At 30.7% G+C, this 19,695-nt stretch overlaps 2 protein-coding genes across 4 annotated transcripts; both read left to right on the forward strand.

The window, feature by feature from the left end:
• The first annotated feature begins 4,173 nt into the window (after positions 1 to 4,173).
• Positions 4,174 to 13,019, forward strand: LOC110613038 (cyclin-A2-4). Of its 2 annotated transcripts, none has more exons than XM_021753949.2 (12): positions 4,174 to 4,245; positions 5,579 to 5,933; positions 6,291 to 6,567; positions 7,614 to 7,750; positions 8,046 to 8,138; positions 9,880 to 10,013; positions 10,700 to 10,775; positions 11,683 to 11,759; positions 11,856 to 11,889; positions 11,993 to 12,142; positions 12,236 to 12,370; positions 12,502 to 13,019. In XM_021753949.2, the coding sequence occupies exons 2-12, from the start codon at positions 5,637 to 5,639 to the stop codon at positions 12,553 to 12,555; spliced, it is 1,464 nt and encodes a 487-aa protein (XP_021609641.1). In that variant the 5' UTR covers positions 4,174 to 4,245; positions 5,579 to 5,636; the 3' UTR covers positions 12,556 to 13,019. The 2 variants fall into 2 exon arrangements, with proteins under 2 accessions (XP_021609641.1, XP_021609640.1); XM_021753948.2 differs by having other exon boundaries at positions 4,226 to 4,362.
• A 1,082-nt stretch (positions 13,020 to 14,101) lies between these two features.
• Positions 14,102 to 19,320, forward strand: LOC110612515 (D-glycerate 3-kinase, chloroplastic). 2 transcript variants are annotated; one of them, XM_021753286.2, is made up of 12 exons: positions 14,102 to 14,436; positions 15,140 to 15,525; positions 15,631 to 15,710; positions 15,811 to 15,862; positions 17,020 to 17,061; positions 17,196 to 17,274; positions 17,354 to 17,385; positions 17,470 to 17,538; positions 17,869 to 17,943; positions 18,032 to 18,148; positions 18,230 to 18,280; positions 19,030 to 19,320. In XM_021753286.2, exons 1-12 carry the CDS (start codon positions 14,199 to 14,201, stop codon positions 19,171 to 19,173), a joined length of 1,365 nt encoding a protein of 454 aa, XP_021608978.1. In that variant the 5' UTR covers positions 14,102 to 14,198; the 3' UTR covers positions 19,174 to 19,320. The 2 variants fall into 2 exon arrangements, with proteins under 2 accessions (XP_021608978.1, XP_021608979.1); XM_021753287.2 differs by having other exon boundaries at positions 14,103 to 14,436; positions 15,143 to 15,525.
• The last annotated feature ends 375 nt before the right edge of the window (positions 19,321 to 19,695 follow it).

Below are 19,695 nucleotides of genomic sequence, written 5' to 3' on the forward strand. Positions count from 1 at the left end.
TTAAGAAGCAAACAATACAACGTTAAATTTTTAAATTTTTATGTTAAATTTTTTAACAATATAAACTATAAGATTTAAATGATTGTTATATTGCATTCCGAGACTTAGTCTCATGGAAAGTGCATCCTTATAGTCTTGAGAGGTCTAAGGTTCGACTCCCCCAATCCCTATTTAAAAAAAAAAAAATGATTGTTTTTTTAATTAATAATTTTTTCATTTGACATTATTAAAATTTTGATTATTTTTTCAGCGATGATTTTTTTCCACTTTTTTTTTTTCGATAAAAATTTAAACGATCACATTTTTCTTCTGAATAAAAATGGAAATATGTTTGATTTTCAAATGTATTTTATTTTTATTTTTCTATTCATATTATTTTCACTTATTACTTTTATCATAATTAATAAATTTTAATTAAAATATATTTATTTTTAATTATAACAAATTTCACTTGTTGCGAATAACTATTGTTAGTTGTTTATTTTCAATTAAAGATGGATTGAAGATTAAAAAAATTAAAGAAGTTTAGATTTATAAATAAGGAATCAAAGAAGGGAATATATGAGAAAGAGTGGATGGGAGATCTATAGTTTTTATGATGAAAATTTATAATTAAATTTTAGTAAATTTCATCATTAATAAATGGATTAATGATTATAAAATTAAAAAAGAAAAGATGAAGTGTACTTCGAGAATGAAAAATAAAAAAGTTTGTTTAATTTTTTTCTTACGTAAAATTATTATTTGTATTAATAAAATTTTATCAAATAAATAGGAATATTACCGCAAATAGATAGACAATCATGTCTAATAAATTCTCTAACCAAAGTATGAACGGTTAGAGTGGCATGACGACGAACACATCTAATAGAAATATCAGTTTTAGAGTCTAATAAAAATTTATAATCATTCAAAATCAAATCAAGTTCAGAAATGTCTAAATGTGAAAACTAAAAAACTTGAATCACTTGCAAACAGTTTATAAGAATGCAGTTATTAAAAAACAAAAATTATGTCGCAAATAGCAAACAGTGACGGATAGCTAAAATTTCAACAATTACCGGTGTACTATTACCTTTCGATAAATCAAAAAACACTCCGTTGAAATATACTCTCATATTTTTCTACAACAAAATTGTAACCAATAAAATCTTGAACTTGAAACAAAGCTATCACTTGATAAAACCAACTGAAATTGTCCAAGTTTGAAGTTGACGCACAAATTTGGAGAGAAATGACTTCAAAATCACGAGTAGGGTTAGAGGAATAAAACAAATTCCTGCCATAATATAAAGTAACTGTTATATTTCCATGCAAAACACCAGCACGTTGAACAACTTTTCAATCCAATATACAATGCATGACGTTTTTCACAATGTGAGCTGCTGAATTTTGCACCTAGTGCATAATAATGAGTTCCTTACTGATCATAATCTCTATACACAGACCATTACAAAAGTTTTTTGAACCTTATCTTGAGATTTCAAAATCTGTAGTAAAAAATTAAAAAAATTATCATTAGTCTGCAAATCTCCTACTTCCACAAACCTCCAAACTTTTTTTGATACAGAACAATACAATAATATATGATTGACACTTTCATTTTTATGGTACGAAAGATATCTAGCATCCACATCCACATCTTTACCTTTAAATTATCATTTATAGGCAATATATTTCTACAAACTCTCTAACAGAAATCCTTCACTTTTGGAGGGACCGAAACATTGCACAAACTAATCCACAACTCACCCCATATTAAAGGGTGATCTTCCCAACAAGTCCATACACACAAAATATGCACACCTCTTTTATTAAAATGCCATAAGAAGAAATATCAATTACTAGTAACACTAATAGAAATACTAATAATAGTTCTGATATCTCTCGGAGAAAAAAGCTTTATTAAAGGAGTAATATTTCAACCCTCCCATTATCTTCGAAAATAGCATAAACACGTAAAATAAAACAAATATCATTTTTAAAATATAAGATATAAATATTTTTTCAAAACAAATAGCAAAGCACTAATATTATTTTCATTATAAAAAATAAAAACATTGATTCAACCTAAAGAGATAAACATGGAATTATGATAAATTAATATAAGGAGAAGAACAACTTAAATAATTAAAAAAATATTTTTCTTAAAATAGAATACATGTTTTATTTCTTAAAAAAGCTAATAAATTTTTTATTTACCATTTTATTTATTATATTAAATATTATTTACGATCTATTTAAAAATAATAAGAATGAAAATCGAATTCTAAAATTCCAATTCAAGTGAGATATTTTTAATCAAGCAAATTAAGTGTCTTAGAAAAATATGATTGAGAATCAAACTCAAGGACTTAAACTTAGTCTTAATGAATCAAATTTATTATATTTTTATTTATTCATTAATATTATTCGACTTTTCCTTTTTTATCTATTGTTACTTATTTTTATATTAAATATATTTATAATTTAATTAGAAATAATGAAACAATAAAATGAAAATGAAAATTGAGAGTTTGAGATCAAGTGATATGTTTTTAACTACGCGGATTAAACTCTTTATACAACGGATTTAACTATTTTTTTAATTACTTTTTTCACTTTTATTTTTCTCGCTAACAAAAACTTTTTCAATTACATCTTTAATTTGAATCAAATTGAAATTATATTTGATGACCCAGATTTATTTTATTTTTTCTGAATCGTCCAAATAAAATTTTATCTATGGTTGATAGTAAAATTAATATTTATTAAATTAACTCTTCTTCATCTTTTTTTTTTTCAAATTATTTATTATTTTTTTTAAAAAAAGTTCAATCTACAAAGTACCGACCGAGAAAGCCATATTAAAAGAACAAAAATCCAAATCATTTTAGTGTTTTTTTTTTCAATTTTCAGTTTTTGACATTCAAATTCTTCAATTTTCTTAATTTTTAATTCCTAATGTTCATAGATCTGGTTCAGATTATTGAATTTTTAAGTTTTTATTTTTATTGAATAATTGTAAGTCATTTTTACTATTTAGAATTTTAAAAAAATTTATTATAAAAAAATAATTATACTAAGGCTAATATGGAGTTCACAATAAATTTTTGAATTAATTTCGATTCACCGGTCGATTTAAATGTACTATTAAAAAATTAAAATTAATGTCAAATAATTTTTTTTAAAAAGAAATTTCAAATAAAAACTAAAAATCAAAATAAACTATAATTAAAATATTCAAAACCCAATTAAACTGAGATTAAAGTGTAAAAAACAAATAAAATTTGGAGAATAAATCCAACTGAAATAATTATTAATAAAAATAAAAGGAAACAAGAAAGCACAGCAGCAAACTCGCAACCAGTAGTTACCCGTCATGTGGGGTCCAGGTCATCAAGCAGATAATTAAGATGTAATAAAGCTGCAAGATCACGTGTTAATTATTATAATAAGAATAATTAACCGTTGCATTTCAAAAGGAAAGTTTGTTAAGTTTGATTTTAAAAAATTTCAAACAATCGGACTTTAATTATTATATTTATATATTCCCTCTCTCTTCTAACTCTTTATTTTATTCCTCTCAACAACCATATTTAAAATTTTCATCTAAAAATTTTAAAATATATTGTAAATTAAAAATTTAAACAAAATTATTTTATATTTATGAACACATATTTTTTTATTTTTAAAATTTAATAATTTAGTTTTTATATTTAAAAAAAAACTATTATCGATTTCTTAAATTTTTAAAAAATTTATTGATTTATCCAAATTTTATTTGAGAAAAAGTAATAAAATAACTTGAAAAGATAAAGGCAATTGCATTACAGTCACATATTTACAACTCTCTCGAAACAAATCCAACCTGAAAATCCAAATGCCTAAACCATCCTCCAAGCCAGAAACAAATAACCAATAAGTCAACCCATTCTCAAGTAATAACAAACAAATATGAGGGTTAAGACCGTACTTTCATGAAGTCTCAAAATGATCTAGATCTAAGTCGTGTGAGCTCGTGATCTAGCGATCCAGATTCCACTTCACTCCAGCGTGAGAAAAATCACACTTAAATCTCAATTAATTCAAAATTAATACTACTAATAAGTCAAACGGTCAACGTCGTCTTTTTTAATATTATTATACTTAAAATAATTCTCTAATTTTCATTTTCTTTTTCTCTGGTTTAAACCCCAACACTAGCCCGCTCACTCTTTCTCCTCTCTCTCTCTCTCTCTCTCTCTCTCTCTCTCTCTCCCACTGGTGAGTCTCTCTCTATCTCTCTCTATCTGCCTCTCTTTGAAATTGCAACACTTTCTTTCATCTCTTTCTTAGAGCTCTCTCAGACTCTGCATTGCGAAGTTTAGAAGGCAGATTCAGGTCCATTTGTATCTTATATACACACACTTTTCCTTGTATGCATATTCATGACTGAATGTGCGTGTCTTCTATGTGTTTGTGTTTTGAGTTCTTTACATTTTATTGTCTGTAGATCGACTTTTGTTTATTGGGTTCTTTCTAATCTGCCAAATTCTAAAGGTTTTGGACATTGGGTTTTAAAGAAGATGGGTTCTGTGGTGCAGTTAGTTTGGTTACTTTATCGGATGTATCCTGTTTGGTTGCTTGGAAGATGTGGAAGTGTGAAAGAAATACAAATTTTGCTTTTTCTTGTTAAAATTTTTAAAGTTTTATTCGGACTCAGGGAAGAACTTGTGTTTATTTTCGAAGCAGCATTGTCTCACAGAAATGCGAAGAAGAAGCTAATACCAAAGATTTTTTTTTCTTATCAATATAAATTCGAAATTGTTTCGCATTTGAGGCTACAAGTGGGAAATCTTGAAGTTTGGGATCAAACTTTTGTTTTTTCATGATTCAAAATTTTAATTCATTTTATATTTTAAGGAAAAAAGTTCCCCCCCCCCCCCTCTCTCTCTCTCTATGTTTTCATGTTCACAGCAAAATTTATTTCCCACATATATGCGTTCTGTACATGAATTTTATTGACTCTGTGTCTTGTTGCGTACATTTCAAATTTGTTTAATTGTACTTTTTTGTGGATATCCTTACCTCGAGAGGGAAATTTTCAAGAAGAACGAAACTTTTGAATACAATATCAATTTTCAAAATGTACTTTACCCTTGACATTGGAGTGATTTGATGATCTTCTCACTGAAGATTTGTAAAAAGCAAATGGGAATATCATGTTAAGTTGATCTGTGAAGATCCAGTAACTTTATGATCTTTTGTGCATTATAGTTTTCCTAGTCCCAAAGACAAAAGAACAAAAACATATGTTTACAATTTGACCTGAGATGTTAGAGATCTACAAATGCATAAAACAGCAGCTTTTGTCTACTCTCAGAGTATAACTTGACATAGAAATTTCCTGGTACAAAATTTGATTTATATGCTCATTTCTCACATAAAGTGTATGAAATCTTATCTTATGGTGTTTCATTAGAAGAACTTATACCCTCATCTATTCTTTTGAAGATCAATGGTGTTGCTTTGGCTCATATCATACCTTATACACCTGAAGATTTTCTTGGATTGTAATATTCTTATTGCCTACACTGATTTGATCATGTTATTGCAGGCTGCTTACCCAAATTGAGTGTAATGATTTATGTTGTTCTTGTCTAAGGCTTGTAAATATGAAGAAGGAAAATGTGCTTCCTACTAATGTTGGAGATATTAGTGGTCGAATAACACGTTCACGTGCAGCCGCCTTGTGTGCATCTGGCAGGATGCCCTCTTTGAGGGCATCTGCACAACTAGGTCAGAAGCATATTTCACGAGCAAAATCAAAAAGAGCAGCCTTGGATGAGAACAACACCATTGCACCTGATAATGCAGGCAATAAGCCTAAGAAGAGAGCAGTGCTTCAGGATGTCACAAATGTTTGTTGTGAGAATTCATATAGGAGTTGTTTCAATGCAACTAGAATTCAGGTTCATGTGTTGCACTTCTTTTGTATTGATAGTAATATTTTTTTTATGTGGTAATTTCAACCATGAATGCTACAAAGAAAAACAAATTCATATGTAGGCTTTTTATATGACTGAGTTGCCTGCTTAAATTTCATTAAATATTCTGATCAAATGTATGATTTTTACCCCAACAGTGTTCTCTACTATTATAGTTTATATACAGGATTGTTTAAATATAAAATTGACCTTCTTTATACCGTAAAAGTTACATTTTATTCAAAGATTTCATCTTTTACTCCCATTCCACTATCACAGAATGCTTTTCAATCTCCCCAATTCAAGAATCTGAAATTTTCTCCTCTAATTCATTGGTTCCAGGCTAAGAATGGAAAGCAGGCAAAAAAGAGTCAGCTCAATGTGTCCAAAGTGGCTCCTTCACTTGCTGTAGAAGTCCCACATCTTCAAGCCAAGCCAAAGAGTAAAACTGTTCAAGAAACCCTAAAAGTAGAGCCTAAATCAGAAGTTACTTGTTCAACTACTTTTGAGAAGGATGTGCATTCTCAGCAAAGTGACATAAGTGAGTTTGGCACAAGTAACCACTGGCTTCCAGAACAATCCACAATTCCATCACAACCCAGCAGTTCTCTGAAGAAAGGTTTGCTTCTCTTAAGTTTTCACTTCTCTCCGTACATGACAACATCAATGGCAGTAACTATGTTCTAAACATAGGTATAATGCCAATAGGGAGAGAAGAAAAAAACTGCATCATGGTGTAACATTCACCACATCCTGGTTGAAGATATTATTAACATATTAATGAGACTTTTTTTTTATAAGAAGTGTTCTTTGTTTGTTTCCATTGCATTTCTTACATTTATGAGACGCATAAAGTCTTGATAGTAGTGAAAACACCTGTTATCTGTGATTATCTAACTTAGGAGTAGCTATTGAATAAAGAGCTCAAAATGGTTATGTGGAGGGTGAAGTCTACTTCACTGATGAAGTTCTGCAATAATTTGGATTGTTTCCTCCTTTATGCATTATGAAATTGCATAATTCTGTCAATTATTTAAGCATTAGTGTATTAGGCATGTACAATTTTTGGGGGAATAAAACTTACATTTCATTGCATATTTCTTTTGGAAATTAAGGTCTAAAAGTAGGAGACTTACGAGAATAATTCAATTATTTATTAAAAGGATGAGAAATCAAATAATGCTAACAACAAAGACTAGAATTATATGGTGTGCCTTATGAACTTTGTATGCCTGTTGGCAAAGTTTGGACCTTTCAACTCCTTTATCTTCAACATACAGTGTCTGCCACTGTGTCAACCTAGGTCCAACTCCTTTATCTTCAACATACAGTGTCTGCCACTGTGTCAACCTAGCGATCTTTAGGAAAGTTATACACAAAAGACTGACTGCAGAAGAGCAAATGATATTGAGAAAACTGTCTTCATGAGATTATATGATGATGTTCTTTGGGTTTAGCCTTCAGCATGTTTCCATGAATTTAAGATGTCAAATGCATTTTGCATCATTGAGAACTGTGTAAGGATTCTTCAAGTTCGATATAATAATGTTGTAAGCCACAGCTTTATCAGAAGGAACTAGTTGTTTAAATATATATTCCCCTAGTTTTCTTCTTGTGCAGTTGCATGAAATAAGTATTGACATTTAATTTTTAAAAATCTTTAAGTGGAGAAACCTGGCCTTATTGAAAGTGGGATGATATCAAGTGATCCAGACTTTACAGACATTGATTGTGATCACAAGGATCCTCAACTCTGTAGCCTCTATGCTCCTGGCATCTATAACAGCTTCCGTGTTGCTGAGGTCTGTGCCACATATTACCACTCTTTATCAATAAAAGTTTTCTTTATTTGTTCTTCAACTTCTGTTTCATTTTTCTAATGTTAACCTTTTCTATGAGAATGCAAAAGCACTCATCTTTGTACAAGAACTTTCTTAAGAAAGTATATGTGGAAGCATCCATTCCCATTTCAATTGCACCATGGCATGGATTTTGTGCTCCTCATCCGGATAAATAAAAATGAATACTTCATCATCTGTCTCCTTTGTTTTGAAAGATACTGATGTTGGCTTCTGGCTTACTACTTGGTTTATGCAGCTTTTCCGAAGGCCAAATTCTACTTACATGGAAACAGTACAGCGAGATATCACTCAAAGCATGCGTGGGATTCTGGTTGATTGGCTTGTGGAGGTCAGGGCATTTTCCATGCTAGTATCTACTGTTGTCCTCTCGTTATTATGTTCAGTAGAATAATAACCTTCTGTTGCCACTGGATCTTTCTGCTGTCAATATATAATATCCAGTATAGTTCAAAATCTTCTAATGCATAATTGGATACTGCCTTCTCAAGAGCGTAGTGGCATGTAAACTCAGAGAATATCCATCTTTCATTTAAGTATACAAATGCAATAATTTATGTTTTTCTTCATCTTGGTCTTGGCTGCTGCTATTGGATACACCAAAGAAACATTCCTTAAAAATTTTTACTTTGCTGTTGTAGTCTAGTGCAAGGCTGTCATTCTATGGTTCCCCAATATTTTGTTTGGGACCAATGGTCTTTGGGGAAACAAACTGGTGCACTCTTCTTTCCCTAAACCTCTTACTTTCCTTTCCTGGTAAAGTTGGGCATGTGTTCCATATTTGTGCTATGATTGTCCAAGACTTTACCAGTTGAACCACAAGGCACCTGCACCTTCAACACATCCTGACAACCATCTATCAGTTGCTTTTTTCCTGATTTTTTTTATTATATTCTCACATGTTTGTAGCTTTACTTGATTTACCTGGTAGGAGCTTGTATTATAGGTTCAAAGTCTTTCTTTCTCATTTCTTTCATTTCTCCTAAGATTTTTTATGGTAAAATATTATCCAATCTTTTCAGCTTCTTCCATTTGGATATAGAAGCTATAGAAAAGATGTCACCCAGTTTTAGTCCCTCAAAATGAAGGCATGACCTTTTAGTGTTTTTGCCTGGAATCATCACCAGCAAATCCCTGCCCTATGTGTTTACACGGAGCTACACAGGGCATTTTTTGTCTGCTTACTTTTTGCATGACTTGCCACAAAGTGTGGGTCATTCTTATTCTTGAATTTCAGGAATTAGTAGAGATATCTACATTCCTTAGGATTTGTCTGATAATATTCTTCCCAGATTTTAGCTATATTCCTCAGGACTAGGGAGTAGAGACAAAAAAAAATTTTTTTTTAAACCAGGGTATTGTTTTGAATGTTTGTGTACTGTCATAGTTTTTTTTTTTTAAATTTTTTTAATCATTTATTTTGTGCATAAAATGAGGATAAACCTCAATGCTTTACGATTATTGCACTGAAAGGTATCATTTATACTCATTTGGATCCTCTCAGTGCAATGTCTGTCTCTGTCAAATATTTACTGAAGTGTACTTGTGGTCTCTGCTTCCTAAAATGTCTTACATATTGGTGGTATCAGCTCATATTTCAATGGGAAACAAGAAAGTTTTCATCTTAAGAATTGACACAGTAAAAAGCTTTGGGAAGTTACAGTTTGTGCAATGCATTAATTTGAAGCTAATATGTAGTTGTATCTTACCTTTTAAGAATTTTAAGCCTGCTGTCTACAATTGCACTTAGTTAACATCCAACCCACTGTATGTTCCCTTTTTATTTGCAGATTGCCTTCACTTCGACTGGTTACTATTTAGAAAGTCATAATACCATCAACAATTTCAGTTTGGATCTTCAATTGATTATGTATTGTTCTGTCAAATATTCGTGCATAATATAACTATCACATATAAAGCATTATCAGGAGTTGTGCTCTAGATTTAAGTTCCTGTCCAATCATTCTGCCCCATTGGAAGATCATTTGACATCCTTGAACTCTTACAATTTCAACATGAAATCTGATTTTCAAAAGAAATACTTGACATGTGAATTCAATCTTGATTTTCAGGTGTCTGAGGAATATAAGTTGGTGCCAGATACACTTTACCTCACAGTCTATCTCATAGACAAGTTTCTTTCTCAAAATTACATTGAAAGGAACAGACTTCAACTACTTGGTATTACCTGCATGCTGATTGCATCGTAAGTCTCACAGCAATGGTTTCATTTGCTGCATTATTGATAATTTATCACAATTGCAAACAAATGAAATATTTCGGATTCTTGTTTTGAGTTGATGATTAATCCAGAAGAAGAAATATGCATTGATTATTTTGAATTCATTTTTAAATCTATATGCTTGGCTGCCTTAATCTCAATTGTAAGATGTTGACAACTAATCATAAGTGAGACCTACTTAGGACTCACTATTATCAATAGCTATAATAAAATTATTGCACATACAGCAGCGTATCATAGAATTTCTCCTCAGTCTCAATATTGCTGTGTTTCTCTTGATGTTGTCAGGCAACAATTTGAGAGGCAACTAGCTTCTTTGAAGTATTGCCTAATTGTTACATAGTGATCATTTAAGGGTAACAAAGAACCTGAACACAATTCTAAATGTCATAACGACTTATGGAGTGTGTCTAAGTTGTACATGAAATTGAAGAGTCAAAAAGCAAGAAAAATTAGTATTGAACAAAGTACTAAATATTTAGATAAAAAAAAGAATTCCAAAGTCTAGGTAGAGTAAACTAGGTTTTGTTTTCATATAGACTTACAGTTGCTATACATTATGTTTTGTTGTCAAATGGCTTTCTTTACATATGGTATTAGGTTCATAAGATGTTAAGATTTTAAATTAATTTTCCTCTTTATGTGTGAAGCAAATATGAAGAGATTTGTGCACCACGTGTAGAAGAATTTTGCTTCATTACCGACAACACATACACAAAGGGGGAGGTATGTCATGGTTTCTTGGTTAACTAGAAAGCATACTTGCTAAAATAGATGTAGTCCCCATTTCAGCCTTACCTTTTCCGTCCCTTGAAAAACCCAATTAGTCTTCAATGCTTTATTTTATTGTAACGCTCTTATTCTTGATGTGAGTTGTTATCTTGTCCATAGTTAAGAAGTTATATGCTAATTTGGGGTTATTGGACGGACTCTTGGGATCATGCTGAAATGCTTCAAGTAAATGCTTCATTACTTGACACCTCATTAGACAAACATAGATGGGCAAAATGCAAAAAAATGCAATATGCGATATGCAAAAATAAAATAAAATAAAACAAAATAAAAAAGATCTCAGTTCCTACTATGAGTTGAACTTGGGATTCTGACTATGTTTTCTGAACTGCTGATTGCCATGTTTGTTAGTAATCAAAGTTCTCTTTGTAATACTCAGTTATAACATGTATTCATTTATAAAATTTCCTTTTCTGATACTTGTCTATACCATTTGTGCACTAGCGATGCATGGCAGGAATGCTTCTTTTGAATTCTTTGTTCCTGAATTTCTGGTTTCAGTTTTTGCTCTTAAAAGTAATTTACTCTACTAAGACATATGAAATATTCACTAGCCATGCATACTGGGGTGTTTTCATTGACATTGCATAACCATTAACCTGCCCTGCACATGGACAGAAGATGAGAAAATCTGATGATTTATAGGTTCAAGCAGATGTAGAATTAGGACATAGCATCCCTGAGGTTTGGGCATCAATTTTTTAGTATTTAACCATTTAAAGGAAAAAAAAAAAAAGAGAACATCTGGAGGATGAAATACAGTCATATTAGTTGTGCTATTCATTTGTGTTCCTCATCGCAATTGCAAATCATGGTGCATTCCAACCATAATAAACTGCAGGTGTTAAAGATGGAGATTCTAGTGTTGAAATATTTTAGCTTTCAGATATTTGCTCCTACGGCCAAAACGTATCTCAGGTATTGGCTTATCTAATGTTTCACAACTATATAATTAAAGCTCCTCAATTCCTTCAAATAGTTAATGCAACGTCTTGTGATAATTTTTGTTTTCAGGAGATTCCTACGTGCAGCACAGGCTTCTTACAAGGTAATGCAGTTGATTTACTTCACTTAGCAGCCGATATCTTTTCTAACAAGCCTTTTTAATCTAGAAAAAGATTTTATTTTCACACACAAGTTCAAATTTGCAGAGCCCTAGTTATGAACTGGAGTACTTGGCCGATTATCTAGCAGAACTGACATTGATTGACTACAATTTCTTGAATTTCCTTCCTTCGGTCATTGCTGCATCAGCTGTATTCCTGGCTAGATGGACATTGGATCAGACAATCCATCCTTGGGTATGCATTGTCCTTTCCATTATCTATCCTGCTAGATAGGTCTCGATGTGCTGCATTTCGAACCTGACTTTCTGTAATAATTTTTTTTTTCAGAATTCAACTCTAGAACACTACACTTCGTACAAGGCATCAGATATTAAAACTACAGTTTTTGCATTACAAGACCTACAATTGAATACCAATGGGTGTCCTCTGAGAGCTATAAGCATGAAGTATAGGCAGGAAAAGGTATAAACAATAACAGAATACTATTGAAGTGATTAATTTAATTGCAGTTCTGATAGCTAAGCCTTCATTACTGGAGCATCAAATGCGGTTCTTGATTATTACCCTTAAACAAAGCTGTGCTCTCATTGCAGTTCAAAACTGTGGCAGCTCTGTCTTCTCCGAAACTGCTCGACACATTATTCTAAAGATAAGTTCACTTGATGTACGTTATAAGAAGTTGCTGACATGATTGCTTCTCAAACCAAAGTTCCCTTCAGACCATAATTTCCTTCTTGAGGTTGTACCTGATATCTAATCAGAACCCCTTTCCTTATTTATATAAACTTTCTGATCTTTATTCGTTCCCACTCCTAAAACTTTGTTTATAGGTTGTTGCAACTTTTATCGGTTTTGGTACCTTCTGATCTGTGGTTGTAAAGTTGTATCTGAGAATAGGGTTGTGATGCCACTAAGCTAGAGTTCTGATGTAACAACTAGTAGCAATGTTCTTGGCACGTCAGTCACCAGAAAATTTTTTGTTAGATTGTAAAAATTTCAGACACAGAATGTAACCAGTTGAATGTAACTGCGGCAGCATTTGGCCCAGAAGAAGTAATTGTGTTGTAACATTTCTTGTCTATTCTTGCACCAGTGGAGGTTGTTTTGCTTATTGAACTTCTTACAGAAAATGCTGCCGTGTTAGAATCAAATCAGCTAGCTTAAATTATTTGTGTTCTTATCATAAGCCACTGGTCTTCGAACCAGAATTTAATTATAAACTGTATGTGCTCCAAGAGAACTTCAAAGAGTTTTGATCAACTCCCAAACTAGCATTGTTAGTAAATACATGGGATTTCATATGAATTCACGTGATTTTACACAGTATTCATCTGAATCCGATCTAAATAAGTAAATGAATCTTAGCTACTTTTCAAAGTTGATTATCAATCATTATTTTCTGCATTGACCTGGTTAATTAAGCATCAAATGAGCGAGCTAATTTCACAAATATTGACTGAATCTTACTTGACCATTACGACAAGTATGTATTGTGTGGTTTTAAGTCCTTCAAGAATTCTGTTTATTGATATTGCTTATCCAGGAGATGTTTTCCAAACGACATGTCGTCTTATACTGGAAACAAGTAGTTTAGTAGAAGGAATCACAACATACAAAAAATAACAAGGATTTTATAGAAAATCACAGAATAGTGCAATTATTGTAAACTCAATTTTCTATTTGATTGAGTTTAACGTGTTCACTTAAATGTTTATGTTTAAATTTATGTATTTATTATTTTTTATATACATTTTCAAATAAATATTAGCTTTAATGATTATAAAATCAGTTTTCATGAATTTATCCAAAAAGAAACATTCTATTACATATTAACGATGATTCGTACTCGTAGATTTAGTCCTTAAATTTTAAATTTTATTTTTTTATTTTTAAATATTATAAAAAAATAAATATTGTTTAATAGATCAATTTAAAAATAATTTTAAAAATTATGAAATGTCATCGGAGTTAGAGAGCGAAGAGAAAAAATAAATGAAAAATAAAAGTTAGCTTAAATAAATTTGAATTTATTTTTGAATTTCTGATAAAAAAAAAATATGGAAATCTGATAAACAAAAGATGAAAAAAATGAAAACCACGACCTTATTCTGATAGCGGAGTGGCACTAGAAATTCATGTGATAAGCCACGTGGCAATTTTTTAGGCGTTTCAAATGCTAGAGAAAAAAAAATCTATTGCTGCATCTGTTGCAGAGTTGCAGCTTTTAGTCGAGAAAAGAGGGAGGAAAAAAACACAGAGACAGAGAAAGGTGGTGAAGGGGGGGGTGAGAATGGCGGCCCTCAGTATCGTATCTCAGTTGCCACCTAAATGTTTATCTTATGCAGATTGTTTTAATAATCATATTCTTAATTTTAATAATAATTATCACAATTTTAAATTCCATTCTCTGCCTTGTTCTCATCAATTCCCTGTTCTTTCTTCTTTCTCTACGCAACCCAAATCCAAATTCTTTTCAAATTACCCATCTTCTAAGCTCCCTCAATTCCCTATCTATTCCTCTCAACCAGGTAAATTTCTTATCTTTGATTCAATTTCGCTTACTTTTTTCTCATATTTTTTTAATTTCATTCATATCTGTGAATTTTTGTATCTCATGTTGTCTTTCGTAGCTTGTTTCCTTGTTTACTTAACCGCTCAGCTTGTCTCTTTTTGTTTTTTTCTTGTTTAAACTGAAAAAAATTAAAAGGGCATCGTTGGTCTCTGAACTGTTAGTTTCTTGAAAAAAATTAGGGAATTATTAGTTTCTTGAAACAAATTAGGGAATCTTAGTTATATTGCTTATATTTAATAGCATATGATGCTACAGTATATGAGAAGATATCTTCATGCCTAAAAAGTGTTTGATTTTGGTCCACACCGAATATGTGGTTGTTGAGACAAGTTATATTATCAATGTACAAGGTTGCAAAAATAAAGTATCACTGTTTTCTTGTCCCTTCTTTTATTAGCAGTGTGATTGGTAAAAGGAAATAGAAGCAGAATTTTGGTACCCCATATTGGATGTTGGTGTAGCTATTAGCATATGTATTTGAATAGTGAGTCTGTTGGTAGTACAACTGGCGAATGGCATTTTCCAACTATTTACAATGTGGAACCATTCAGCTTCTTGTGAAAATGGATTCTGTTTTCTTTTTCTTGGCTAATATTTTGACAGGGTACATCCTGGATGTAAAAATTACATCACTGTAATGTTCTTCCTAATGCTTTTAGCAGGCAGTGAACATTTATGGATCCAAGACAATTCCAAGAAACAAAACTCAACTTTTAAAACAAGGATGCAGGACCGTCTACATTCGGTGTTTCCTACAACACCTGCACAAGTTTCTGCTGTGCAAGATCTTTACGAATTTATCTGCTCAGGTCCTCTCCTAAGCAAGTTGGGATTGACTTCTGACATGATTGCTGACTCCATAGACAAGTGGTTAGAATATGGTTCGCACTTGTGCCGATTGTTTCAGCTCAATGAATTGTACCTTACAGTTCCTCAAAAGGCGAGGATTTATCATTATTACATACCGGTGTTCTTATGGATTGAAGATAAGATTTCCAAGCATGTGTCTCAGTTTAAAGATGGAGAAGAAATACCTCCTTTAGTGGTAAATGTGTAATATGAATTCTACATATTGGATTATGCCACTTTGCATAAATTCTATTTCATGCTGTTATTTAACCATATGATGCTACTACATGGCCTACTTTAGGTTGGTTTTAGTGCACCCCAAGGTTGTGGAAAGACCACTCTTGTCTTTGCTCTTGATTATCTCTTCAAAAAAACTGGCAGGTGAATACTACGATTTAATACTGTATCTACGAGTAATTTTCCAATTGTTGGTTGTGAAACTCTAATTGTTAAAAGTGTTATACATATCTTTTCCTCTCAGGAATTCTGCAACATTATCAATAGATGATTTTTACTGGACAGCAGAGGGCCAGGTAATACTTAGTTACTTTTGTCATTTTCTTCTTCTTATTTTTATTACTGTTGATATTATTATTATTTTCAGGGATAATGGCAAAAAAAAAAAATATAAAAATTAAATAATATACCATAAACTAATTAACTAAATATATTTATATCCTACCGTTAAGTTTAGATTTAACGGAAATGACATGTCATCATCCTAATCAGTAACAAAAATTAATATTTTAATATAATCTAAATATATAATTATCAAAAAAATTTCAAACTTTATCAATTTTAACAATTATATCCTCAACGTTTTTTTTAAACAAATATACCCCAAATCAGTTATTTGATTTGACATTTTGATTCGACTTGCTTATAATTTTAGATGACACATTTCTAGGAGTCAATAACTTATTTTCTTATCTTTTCTTGCATCGATAAGTGCAATTTTTTGCATAATTATTAGTTATAAGTGTTGTGCTAATAATATTACTAGTAAATTAAGAATCACAATTCTTGAAAATTAATTATACTTATTATATCTATTTTAATAAAATTAAAAGTCAACAATCAGTCTAATTAATCGAAAATGGCAAAGTAAATTTAATTTATGACTATATTTTATATATTATATAATGAATTTATCCATTAAATATATTATTAATATAATTAATTTTTTAAGTTGAGAGAATCGTGATTCTTAATTTAGTAGAGTAGTTAATATTATCGACCTATAACTATACAAAAAGTTACACCTGTGGATGTATAAAAAATTGAAAATGGGTCTTAAAAATATATTGTCCAAAATTATAAATAAACCAAATCAAAATTAAAATCAAACAAAATTGAAATATTGATTTGGGGTATATTTTTTTAAAAAAAAGTTTAGGATATAATTGTTAAATTGATAAAGTTTGGAGTTTTTTTAACAATTATCAGATATATTAAAATATTAATTTTGGGTGCTGACTAGGATGATATCGTGGCATTTTTGTTAAATTTAATGGTCAAACTTAATGGTAGGATATAAATTAATTTTTGTTATGGTATATTAGTTAATTTTTATAATTTGGTTATATTTGTTAAAACACTAGTAGTTCAGAATTTTTTTGCCATTATCCCTTATTTTTATTATCATTATCATTATTTCATAGTTGCTGATACAAATTTACATCAATGGCAGGCTAAACTGAGAGAAGCAAATCCAGGAAATGCGCTTTTAGAGGTAGCAATCAGCAAATGCTTTAATATTTGATAAATAAAAGAAGTTAACAAGATATTTATAATGCAGCAAAAAGCTGAGGCAAAAAGAATAATTTTTTTTTTTCTCATTTCGTTTATAATTTTCTTGCGTACCAGTTCCGCGGAAATGCTGGGAGCCATGATCTTTCATTCTCCATTGAAACCCTAACCGGTTTAAAAAAACTGACAAAAGAAGGTAAGAATTTTTTCAATTATCTTCATTTGCTTTTTGTGCTTGTCATATTTTTGAATTTATTTTCAATTCAAGTTTTCAGGTATAAAGATGAAGCTACCACGATATGATAAAGTAAGCACATCTTTAGTCTTCTCTTTTTCTTATTTCTCGACAATTTTGATCATAACTTCAAATGAATCTTGCTCTTCTTTGCAGTCTGCATACAGTGGGAGAGGTGACAGAGCTGATCCTTCACTGTGGCCAGAGATTGAAGGTCCATTAACAGTAAGGAAGTCTTCCATTTGTAGCTGGCAAGAATAGGCACATTCAGTTTAGTTCAGCATGAGTTTTTGCTGGTCTAAACAAAGGCAGTTAGCATATACAGCGTCTTAGTTATGTCAAATAGATGTTTATTATAATTGCCGTAATGTTAGAACTTGGGCGTAATTATATGAGCAGTCCAACATAATAGCATCATGTAGGTTTGGATCCATAAGCTGAACTCAATATCAGCATGATTATATCTGTCTTTATTTTTATATCATACAAAATATTTATTAAATATTCATTTCCCCTGTATTAATAAATTCTATATGTGCTTTTTATGACCTTTAGGTGATTCTTTTTGAAGGCTGGATGCTTGGCTTTAAACCTGTTCCAACAGAAGTCGTCCGAGCCGTGGATCCACAGGTGGAAACTCTTATGAATTTTCTTACCCGAGGTTTCTCCTTCAGATTCATTTTTCTTTTTATGGGATTCCAATATGTTTATTTTGCAGCTGGAGACTGTGAACAAGAACCTTGAAGCCTATTATGATGCATGGGACAAGTTTATAAATGCATGGATAGTCATCAAGATTCAGGATCCCAGTTATGTCTACCAGTGGCGTTTACAGGTTTATAAAATATTTACTTCAAGAGTAACCATCAAATCATATCCAAAGTTTAGCCTGTGACCAAAGTTGTGGATTTTGTAGGCAGAGATTGCCATGAGGGAGGCAGGCAATCCTGGGATGACTGACGAGGAGGTATGCGTAGCTTGTCTATATGATTTTGGGTGAATTACGAATTAATCCTTACTAAAATTAGCTTATTAGTGGGTCCTTTCAGCTTATTTGTCAAGAAAAAATATTTTTATTCCTTTATGATAAAAAATAATTTATTTTGACAATATAGACTCATACATAAATCATTTAAAGTTATTAAAATATAAATATTCTTAAAAATTATATTTTTAAATTAAAATTTCATTTAAATTAATTAAAAAATTATTTTATATATTATTTTAAATGAAAAATTAAATTTCTTGTGTATGTTTTTATACTTGATTCAAAATTTGGATGTATAATTGTAAAAACATATTTATTCCAAATTTATATTTAAAAGATTATAAGCTTTTAGATTTCCATAATTATAAGCTTTATTTTATATTTGAACAATTATAATTATAAAGAAATTAAATGCCTTATTAAATATATAATTTTTTAGATATAAAATAAATAATTTCTTAGGTGTAAGATTTAATTGTAGAGACTATTTCATTAATAAAATAAAATTTAATGGATTAAATTGCATTAATTTGTACAGAAAGGGTTAATCTGTTTTACAAACTAAAATTTTCTTAAAAGGAATGCGAGGACTAACACGAGGTTTTTGACATACATCTGAGAGTAATTTGTAATTTATCCTTCTTATTTATCCAAGATATGCAACTTTTAACATGGGTAAACACAAATTTGTTTCTGAAAATAGAACCATTTTGGGATATCTGTTGCAGGTTAGAGATTTTGTTTCTCGTTACCTGCCAGCATACAAGGCATATCTTCCCACCCTGTATGACGAGGGACCAAGCGGCTCAGATCCTGAGAATGTCCTCCTCATCGACATCGACGAAGGCAGGAACCCAATTCTAGGTAATTAGGTTCAGATTACTGATCATCTTCATTTCTCAATTTTGATTTCTTTGAAATAACTAATTTATGTTGGGTTTTTGTTATAAACACTACCTGGAAATTAGTCACTTGTAAATTATCTAATGTTCTTCAAATAAGTAGAAAATTTTTTATGAGCTTTGTGTTTTGTTAGCAATTTCAATTTCAATTTCATCTTCCTTGAATAATTTCTCTGGCACTGCTACTAGTGAATTCCTGAGAAACTGTTTTAAGTAGGACCACAAGAAAGATTCAGCCTTCTTTCTTTTCCAAGTTTTAGACTAGACCTGGCCGGTTCGAGCTGTGCACTTCATAAATTGGCCAAGAATCGGAATGTAGAGAGTCGATTCTTGTTTTCGTTTCTTTTTTGAATCTGATCTGGAATGGATATTGAACTGGAATTCGTCCGATTCAAGGATTTTTTTTTTTTTGAAAAAAAATAAATATCGGCTCCTTTTAATTTTTTATATGAAAAACTAAACGTGATATATTGTAAATCTATTTTATAATGT

The sequence above is a fragment of the Manihot esculenta genome, chromosome 4 (genome assembly GCF_001659605.2).
Source record: "Manihot esculenta cultivar AM560-2 chromosome 4, M.esculenta_v8, whole genome shotgun sequence".
Lineage (NCBI taxonomy): Eukaryota > Viridiplantae > Streptophyta > Magnoliopsida > Malpighiales > Euphorbiaceae > Manihot > Manihot esculenta.

What these genes read in the sequence shown, in the direction of transcription:
- LOC110612515 (XM_021753286.2), top strand. Translation starts at nt 14,199, where the DNA reads ATGGCGGCCCTCAGTATCGTATCTCAGTTGCCACCTAAATGTTTATCT. An exon ending in TATCTATTCCTCTCAACCAG is followed by an intron (nt 14,437 to 15,139) that starts GTAAATTTCTTA and finishes TAATGCTTTTAG; the next exon opens with CAGGCAGTGAACATTTATGG. An exon ending in TCTACCAGTGGCGTTTACAG is followed by an intron (nt 18,149 to 18,229) that starts GTTTATAAAATA and finishes TGGATTTTGTAG; the next exon opens with GCAGAGATTGCCATGAGGGA.
- LOC110613038 (XM_021753949.2), top strand. Translation starts at nt 5,637, where the DNA reads ATGAAGAAGGAAAATGTGCTTCCTACTAATGTTGGAGATATTAGTGGT. An exon ending in TGGTTGATTGGCTTGTGGAG is followed by an intron (nt 8,139 to 9,879) that starts GTCAGGGCATTT and finishes CTTGATTTTCAG; the next exon opens with GTGTCTGAGGAATATAAGTT. An exon ending in ACGGCCAAAACGTATCTCAG is followed by an intron (nt 11,760 to 11,855) that starts GTATTGGCTTAT and finishes TTTTGTTTTCAG; the next exon opens with GAGATTCCTACGTGCAGCAC.